Here is a 10,027-nt window from a genome sequence, read left to right on the forward strand (position 1 = left end):
CTATATAAAGCCATCTCCGACTCAGTTACAATAATATAGAAAGACACAACAACATTCTCTACCCTAGATGTGGGTTGTTAACTTCAATCAAACCATGTAATCCTAGTCTATCTCTCTCTATCAAACCATGTAACCCTGGTGTCACTCTCTCTCTTCTTCTTCTTCTTCTTCTTCTTCTATTTTACATAAAATAACACCATCTCTCAGAGCCCAGGCCGGTCTTCCTAACCTCTCTTTTCCCTCTCTCAATAGTTTTCTCTCCATTAAACTCACAGAGAGTAACTACCTAATGTGGAAGAATCAACTTGTTTTGTTGCTCCGGACATATGGACTGCATGGGATCATTGATGGGACCGATCCATGCCCACCTCCCACTATTTCTCATATATCAACTGTTGCTTTTGTTCCTCTTGCGCAACTCCTAAATCTGAAGTGTGATCAATGGATTCAACAAGATCAATTACTTATGTGTTGGCTCCTTGGCTCCTTAATTGAGATTGTACATGCTCAAGTCATTGGCTCCACCAATGCCAAAGCCGTTTGGGATCGTTTAGAGAAAATCTACTCCAGCTTCTCAGCTACATGAGTTCTTTAACTCTGTCTTCATCTTTAGAACATAAGAAAGGGAGGTAACTCGATTTATGACTATTTGCTTTAGATTAAAACTGTTGCTGATCAATTAGCAACTATTGGTAAAAGTATCACGGATGAGGATCTTTGTTTATTTACCCTTAATGGTCTTGGCCCTGACTATGCTGCTTCAGTCACTTCTATTTCTACCCGTGAAAATACGGTTTCTTTTAATGAGTTAAGTGGAATGTTGTTAACTCAAGAGATTCAATTGAATGGTTGAAAATTCCTCAATTGCCTTAAACCCTACTACAAATCTGGCTGTTGGAAATTAGCCTACTACACCCAGGAATATTTGGCCTCTCTCTTTGGCAATAAAGGTCGTTTTAGTGGTTGTGGAAGAAATAGTAGAGGACGAACCTTTTAGAATCGATTTCCCTAATCAAATTCCCATGGCCATGCTCATGCTCAAGGATCTTCGATTCCTACACATGGATCTCCAAATCCTAATATTGAAGTTTGTCAAATTTGTAATTGTCGAGGGCATAAGATATCAGACTATCGTTAAAGGTTTAATCATGCTTTTCAGATTGCCTTCAGTGGCTCCATTGCAACAAAATATTCGACATATGCACCATCCACCTTTGGAGATTTGTCTTGGTACCTTGGTTCAAGTGCCATCAACCACATGACTTAAGATCTGGAATCTATGCATGCTCCTCAACCACACTAGGGAAACAATTGATCAAGTCCTGATAGGTAATGACATCTCTCTTCCTATTGTGCGTACTGGTAATGTTCCTTTCTCCCCTTCTAGATCATTAGTACTTCAACATGTTCTAGCTATTCAAAAGAAATTTATTATCTATTCTTTGTTTACAAGAGATAACAATGCTATTTTTGAGTTCCAAACTTCCATCTTGATGTTTGTTATGTGAATTAAGGATTGCATCATGGGTAAGTTTGACCTTCCTTCCGAGGATAAAATTTGACCACATACTTTTGTTGGTGAAAAGTCAAATATATCTCAATGGATTCAAAAATGGGACACCTTGGCTTTAAAGTAGTTCAAAGTTTGATTACAGATTTTGCTTTGCCTTTTGTTAACTAGAAAGATTTTTTAGTTTGCAGTGCTTTCTAGCAAGGGAAAAGTCATCAACTTCCCTTTAGGATTTCTAAGACAGTTTTTGAACATCCTTTAGATTTAATTTACTAAGATGTTTGGGGATCTTCTGCTACTATTATGTTGAAGGTTATCGGCTTATTGCTATTATGCAATTTTTGTTGATGCATTTAGTAGATTCAACTTGGATTTATCCTCTTAATGTTAAATCTGAAGTATGTGGCATTTTTCAAAAGTTTAAGGCCTTGGCTGAAAATTTATTTGGCCAGAAAATCAAACATTTTCATAGTGATTGGGGTGGGGAGTATCGTACAATTTTCAAGTTCTTAACGGACTCTGGCATTGACCATACCTTGCCCTCACACTCAGGGACAAAGTGGAGTTGTTGAGCATTGACATAGACATATTGTTGCCCACTCTCACACTCTATGCAAATACTGGAGTCATGCCTTTGAAACCAGTAGAATGCCCAATCCTGTTTTGGGCAATTTTTCACCGTTGTTCAAACTCTTTGGAGAGACCCCTAACTATAAGACTCTTCGTATTTTTGGGTGTGCTTGTTATCCAATTCTTAGACCGTTTTACAAACATAAACTTGATTTTCGACCTAGTATCCTTGTCTTTTTGGGTTACAATTTGCGTAATTGTGGGTGTAAGTGTTTTAATCCAACTATTGGGAAGTTGGTTATTTCTTGCCGTGTCATCTTTGATGAATACTGATTTCCCTTTAGTGAAAGGACTCCTCCCTCCCAATAGAATTCCTCTCCCCCTCTCTCTTGGGACCACCTCCTTTCCTTCCCCCCTTTGGTCTCTCTACCCATCGTTCCCAAACCTAGTTCGACTTCATGAGTCCCGTCTCCATCAAACTTGTTAATGCAACTTATAGGGGGTGAATGGGTTGCAACTAGTGGATTTGCCTAATTTCTTGGTTTAACTGCAAATACAAGATTAATTGTAAATTCAAATGAAATTAAGATATTATAATCAACCACAAGACAAAGGATTTTATAGTGGTTCAATTTTATGTCTACGTCCACTCCTCTTTTGGCATCAAGAGAGTATTATACTAGTGATTCTCTTTCAATACAGTGGGTAGAGATCAAACCCTTGCAACTATGTTCAATAGGGCAAGAGCACCCTTTACAATCCTTGTTCTAGATAAGGCAAGAGCACCCCTAACCAATTTTAATCAACCTAAACTAGAATTGAACAAACACAATATAAGAGATGAAGGGTATTACCTAATAAGGGGTGTGACACTTTACCTCTTGTGTGAGTGTAATGCAATGAGAATGAATGCTGAAGTGAAAATGAATGCAACACCAATAAGATACCAATAGCCTTCAATCTCCTCAAGTAAGGGCTCCAATGAGCTTGCTTAGACACTTTTTTATGTTCTTTAAGGTCGTTGAGGATGGAGGACAATAATATTCTTTACAATTTGAGAGCTTGAGAATTGTAGGGGAATAAAGCTCAATAAGCAAGGTAGAGGCTCTCAAATGGGGTTGGTTGGGCTTATAAAGATAGCATTCAATTGCTTGGCCCAACCTCCCAATAGATAAAAGTTTCTATAAAATTTTAGTCCAAACAGATCATCGTCTGATTCAGGAGGAGCTCCGTTTGAGTAGTGGTTAAAATATAACCATTAGGTTTCATTTTAACTAGTTGGCATTTTCGTCTGGGCCACTATGACCAAACAAATCACCATCTGGTCCAAACCAAAATTCTGTCTGGCACTCTGTGACTAGACGGATGACCGTTTGCGGTACAGAATGCCTAGTCAAGGGAGATATAGGGACTTCAGGTGGTTTTAGGGATTTCTAGCCAACGTTAAGCCTCATACACTCTCCTAACATGCCCTAGGACAGTCTAATGACATGATATATGTGCAATTTAGTGCAATTATATATGAGTGCACATGAAAGTGTCCTAAGTCTTGATTTTCGAAGTCTTCTTGCTTGAATTTGACTTGATATTCTTGAATCTTCTAATGCTTCAATCTTTCATTCTCATCTTAACTTAGACTTCTTGTTCAAAATTGGCTTGGTCTTGACTTGGGCTTGAACATCCGGTGAGTTGGATCTAGTTAGTTGGATTAGGTCCACTTGCATTCATATAAGCTGGACAAACATAACTTAGTATGAACATTAGTACTTCATGTTTGTTATTATCAAAACTGGAGGCTGATGCGGCAATGTTGACATGACATTTCCCAACAAAACTCCTCCTCTAGTTCGACCAACCCTCAACCATCAACCTTGACCAAATCCTCCCCACCTCCTTCGCCTTTGGCCGAATCCTCCCCCTCCTCAACTACCTTGGCCAAACCTTATCCAATCCTACTTCTTCTCTTCCTTAGATTAATCTTGTTGTTGATCTACCCATTCCTACGCATCCCACAAATTTTCATCCGATGGTCACTCGCAATAAAGATGGCACTAGGAAACCTAAATCTTATCTTGCCACTTCTACCCTTCTTGATCTTACCTACACTGAACCTAATACTTTCACAATTGCCAATAAATACCTTCATTGGAGAAAGGCTATAGATGAGGAGCTCACTGCCCTAATAAAAAATGGAACTTGGTCTCTTGTACCTCCTCCTCGGTTTGAAAACATCATTGGATGCAAATGCGTTTTTCGAATGAAGAGAAAAGTAGATGGGTCCATTGAAAGATATAAGACTCTCTTGGTTCAACCAATTAGTGGGGCTCAATTATAATGAAACTTTTAGCCCAGTGGTCAAGCCCAAAACCATTCGATTGGTTCTCTACATTGTTGTCTCTAGATCTTGGCCAATTAGACAGCTAGATGTTCAAAATGCCTTTTCGCACGACATATTATAGGAGACTTCGTACATGAAGCAGCCCTCCAAATTTGTTGATGCTCACCGTCTAGATTATATTTGTAGTTTACATCATTCTTTGTAAGGACTAAAGTAGGCTCCTCGAGCATGGTTTGACGTGCTAAGTACATTTCTATTGGAATATGTCGTTCATGGGTCCAAAACTGATATACTTCCTTGTTTATCTATACAGGGGCAATTGAGACCATTTACATACTGATCTATGTAGATGACATCATACTTACTGGGAGCAACGAAGCCTTGTTAACCACCTTTTTACAGCACGTTGGGTCCACCTTTGCTATTAAGGACATGGGCCCACTGCACTTCTTCCTAGGGATGTTAGTGGTCGGAATCTTGATGGATTACTACACTTAAGCAAGTCCTAATATATCTATGATCTACTTAACAGGGCAAGCATGATTGACTGTAAACCAGTTCAAACTCCCTATGTCCACTACAACTCAACTCAGTCGGTTCACAAGTGACCCCCTACCCGATCCTACCCATTACCGGAGTATTGTTGGTGCTCCCTAGCATGCTACAATCACACAACTTGACATTCAATTTTCCGTAAACAAGGTTGCCAGTTCATGCATAGCCCTACTTCCGATCATTGGTCCACGATATCTAAAGGGTATCATCTCCAAGGAGCTACTTATTCATAAATTCTCTGATTTAAATTGTCTACATTTTCGGATGCAGATTGAGCAGGTTGCCCTGATGATAGAGAAAATTGACAGGAGGGTTTGCAATTTTCTTGGGTCGAAATTTGGTTTCCTAGAGTTCCAAGAAGGAAGCCATGGTGGCTCAGTCCAGTACGATGTCAGAACACAAGGCCTTGGCAAACACTGCAAGGCTTTAGTCTCTTTTGAAAGAGTTGTAGATCTTCTTATCCACTCCTCCATTTTTGTGGTGTGATAAAGTGGGGGCCACTTATCGTCTTACTGCCAACCCTATCTTTCATGCACGCAAGAAGCATGTGGAGATCGGTTACCACTTCGTTCATGATAAGGTTGCTAAACAATGACTTGAAGTCCGATTCCTCTCTACCAAGGATCAACTGGCAGATGTCTTCACCAAGCCACTATCATCTCATTAGTTCAATTTCTTGATTTCCAATTTCAACATTACATCCGTGTGTTTAGCTTGCGGAGGCGTGTTAGGGAACCACCACAAGTCTCACATGGACTCAATCATAGAAAATTGCAAGAAGACTTGTGCAACAAGTAAAACCTAATCACACTCATTCTCACCAAAGTCTTATCTCTATCACAAAGCCTCAATAGATGACTTCCATCACAAACACAAACTCTTATCCTAAGGTGGTTGTATATTCAACAGATTGTCACTCAATAAAATTATTGTAGCTTCTCTATATAAAGCCATGTCCAACTCAATTACAATTAAATAGAACAACACAACAACATTCTCTACCATGGATGTAGGTTGTTGACTTTAACCGAACCACGTAACCTGGTATCACACACTCTCTCTCTTTCTCTCTCTCTATCTGTGACTCTCTCTCTCTCTCTCTCTCTCTCTCTTCTTCTCCTATTTTACATAAAACAACGCTATCTCAACACATTCATAGAATTTTCATCTTTAAGATAATCATCTTGAGCAAATTATTTAGATATCCCCTAGTTATCTCACATAGTTAGATAAAGTGACAACCTCAACTTTGCCCAAAGGGTTACACAACCCTATGTGGGGTACCCAACTTGTATGAGGTTGGGAGGAATTACAATGGATAGGAAGTCAGAGAAGACCTCGATCCCTCCATTTATGCCTAGGTCATCTCTCTAATTTGAACTATGATTTTTCTTTCTATTTAGGCTATTGCTAGTATTACCCCTCATCTCTTTTTTTTCTTCTCTCCTATTATTGATGGATGTCATAGTTAAAAAATTTATGAGTTCGTGGAAACAAATACCTAATAGTTATTACAGTTTGTTTAACCAAGAAAAGATAAGTATTGATGTTTTATTACTTTGTAGGACTTAGTTATGTATATTTATGTAAAGTTATTTTGTGTATTTATGAATTTTAGACTTAGTTGAGAATTTGGGGTATAGGAAGTAGGAATTAATTATTGTTCCACATGATCTCTAAATTATTGACCAAGAACCTCTCTAACATATCTTGAGTATTTATATTAGGTATCCTAGCTGGCAAGGGATAGAGCCATTGCTAATCCAACAAGCTATCTTTGGTGTAGAATGAGTATCTTGCAACGAGATCTATATAAATGACTTCTTGTCGTTCTTATGGCTATGTTAAATTTCATATTGATTCATCAATGGGAGACATCCTGAGACATCAAGAGGGACAAACCTAGAGACTTTGAACATTTCTTGTAGTGAGGATGAAATAATGACAATGGATTCTTCTCAATCCCAATCCATGGTGAACGACGCACATGATTTCCTATCTTTTGTTTGTGATTTAAAAATGTTATTGATAAGATCCTTATGAATGTTCAAAAAATATTTCTATCTTAAACTGAGTACTCAAATGCATTTAAGAATTAACAAGAAATGAACCAATTTTACATTTTTTATGGAAGGTCCTTCAACAAAAGCTGCCTACTGCCTCATTATTAATTCAAAGAGGATGTGCTTGCTTCACTAGCTGCTTATACTCTGGTGAGGAGCAAACAACACCTGACCATATTTTCGTTATGTGCCCTCTTGCACATACAGTTTGGGACGCTTTACACTTCCCCTTCATGAATACACAAGGGACCTTGATGGAGAAAGTAATACAGTTGGTGAATCAATGGCACGATGGAACGGCTACTGACTTAGCAATTGCAAATTTAACAGCATTATGGTTATTGTGGAAAGCATATACCAGTCAATATGATTCAACTGAGAGACTCTATCCGTCACAGGTGAAGTTTCAAATTTAGAAAGGCCTTAATTTGTATAGCCAGAACCCCAAGAAACTGCAGAGTCACAACACTAGCAATCACATTAAATGTGTGGCTCCAACTCCTTCCCACATTAAATTGAATGTTGACGGATCCCTTTTTAAAGAAAGAAGGGTCGCTGGCTATGGAGGAATTGCAAGGGATCATTGGGGACATATGCTCTTTTGCATTGGACGGGGAATTGAAGCTCAGGACATCCTAACTGTAAAAGCTTTGGCGATCAGACAAGGTTTATTGTGGGCTATTGACTTTAAACTGCCTAAGATTGAAGTAGAGTTTGACAACCAAGCTCTCATTAGCATCCTGGAGGAAAATCAAACTGAAGCACCATGAAAGGTCTTCCCAATTATAGTTGATATTTTTTATCTCTCGACTTCATTCGAATCTATATCCTTTAGGCATGTTCTTCGTGAGGCTAACATGGTGGCAGATCCTCTAGCAAAGGATAGTGCTCTCTCCCAAGATGCCTTCCTAACTATCACTTCCCCACCCCCTCGTCTTTTCTGGTTTCTTTTGTTTGATATTCTAAGACTAGGTTGTAATAGAGGTTTCACCTTATAAATAAATCTCTTTCTTACCAAAAAAAAGAACCAATTTTACATTTGCAGGAATTTTTCGATCTCTAAGTTTTCCTTGATTTTTAGATCATTCAGACGAGTCTCTATTGTTTGGTCCATGTTCTCTTCGTGTGGATAGATAGGGTTGCCCCGATCAACATGAGTTAAACCACAATTCATCACCTAAGGGGTTTCTTATCCAACGGGATTAGAATCTTATTTTTTTTAAAAAAATGTTTAATGTTTGGGAATAATTCTGCCATTGTCCACTTGAGCCACTGGCTAACGACTAGCCTCATTACCCAGAACTGTCCCAATAGACCCCCTAAACGGCTAAACCTCAATGAATCTACCCCAATTAAGATGGTAGATCTATCTTCCATCATGGGCTTTGATTCTTGTTTAAGATTACAACAGATGTCACACAAAATATCACGAATTCATTAACCCAAGGCTGCAAGTGTCTTTGTGTGACTTTACTCTGCACAAGTGCATGTCTCTCAATTTAGCCAGAATAAAGTAAATACTCGACTTTACTTTCTTCCAAAGCAACTTCCTACCTCCTTCAGGGTGACCAACCCGCTATAGAGAGAGAAAGAAGAAGAAACCAAACCTGTTGAGCCACCATTACTCTCTCTCTCTTTCTCTGTCTATTTGTGAACATATATTTAGTTACCCCAGAGGAAAGAAAAAAGAAAAAGAATAATGACCACCGCCCTTGACATCCACAGGATAGAAAACCAAGTTTCAAACTTGCAGGATTGCAGGGACCTTCACATCGTTTAATCCAATACGGAGAACGAGGCCACCGAGTTTTCGCTATTTCTTTTTTAAGATTTTTGAAGTAAAAGAGAGCATGGATGGTGCAGACAATAAACAACACCCAATCGAAGGAGACCCACTGTTTACTCCTTTAAGCAGTAGTTCTTCAGCAGAGACTAACACCAACAACAACAGTAGCACCAGCAGCAGCAGCAGGGTTAGCAGGAAGTGCAAAGGCAAAGGTGGTCCAGATAACAACAAATTCAGATACAGAGGTGTAAGGCAACGCAGCTGGGGCAAATGGGTTGCTGAGATCCGTGAGCCTCGTAAACGCACACGCAAATGGCTTGGCACCTTCTCTACTGCTGAAGATGCTGCTCGTGCCTATGACCGTGCTGCTATTGTCTTATATGGTTCCAAAGCTCAACTCAATCTCCAACCTTCTCCTTCTTGTTCCACTCCTCACCCTTCTTCTTCTTCCTCTCATGGTCTATCTTTCTCTTCCTCCTCTTCCTCCTCTTCTTCTTCTTCCACCACTTTAAGGCCTCTTCTTCCTCGGCCATCTGGGTTTAGCTTCACTCTCTCTTCTCCTTCCACCACTTATGCACCTTATAGTGCTTTTCCCAACCCCACCTTTGCTACAGTAGCTGCACCACCGTATCCTTTGGTACAACAACAACAATATCATCATAATCATCATCATCATCAGAGCCGTCCGTATAATGTGGCCATGGCTGCAGATTCTGCCGGTGCTGGTGGATTTGTTGGGCCCACCACAACCACTGCAACCCAAAACCCTAATTCTCAAACCCTACTGTATGATGGGATTGATTCCTTTCCTGGTGATTCTGAGTTTTCTCGTTCTACCCAACAAGGGTTTGGCACTGAACCGCCGTTGTTGAATGCCACGCCGCCGGTAGCCTTTGCACCCAGCTCACCGACAATATGGCCGTACTCCAATGATGATTCTTACCCGGTTTCTTGTCTTTGGGATGGTGGAGTAGATCCTTTCTGGTTCGATTTCTGATTTCTTTCTTTCTTCTAAGAGGCACAAGGGTTACATGCAAACCCTAGAATTCTCTCTACTACTGATCGAGGCCTCTGACAAGAACAAACGCTTCATTGATGTCTTGAAGATGGAACAGAAGGGGGCCATTGTCCTTTTGATTTGTTATTTGATCTTACAGCAGGTGCATAACTCAGTTCTATTTCTGTCTATAAGAATCTTAAGGTCA

General features: G+C 39.6%; 1 protein-coding gene across 1 annotated transcript; it reads left to right on the top strand.

The window, feature by feature from the left end:
* The first annotated feature begins 8,886 nt into the window (after nucleotides 1–8,886).
* Nucleotides 8,887–9,819, top strand: LOC149007739 (uncharacterized). Its single transcript, XM_089167144.1, has one exon. It carries the CDS (start codon nucleotides 8,887–8,889, stop codon nucleotides 9,817–9,819), a length of 933 nt encoding a protein of 310 aa, XP_089023270.1.
* Nucleotides 9,820–10,027: the final 208 nt, after the last annotated feature.

This window comes from Hakea prostrata, chromosome 8, assembly GCF_041222555.1.
Source record: "Hakea prostrata isolate BN-2017 chromosome 8, UWA_Hpros_2, whole genome shotgun sequence".
Lineage (NCBI taxonomy): Eukaryota > Viridiplantae > Streptophyta > Magnoliopsida > Proteales > Proteaceae > Hakea > Hakea prostrata.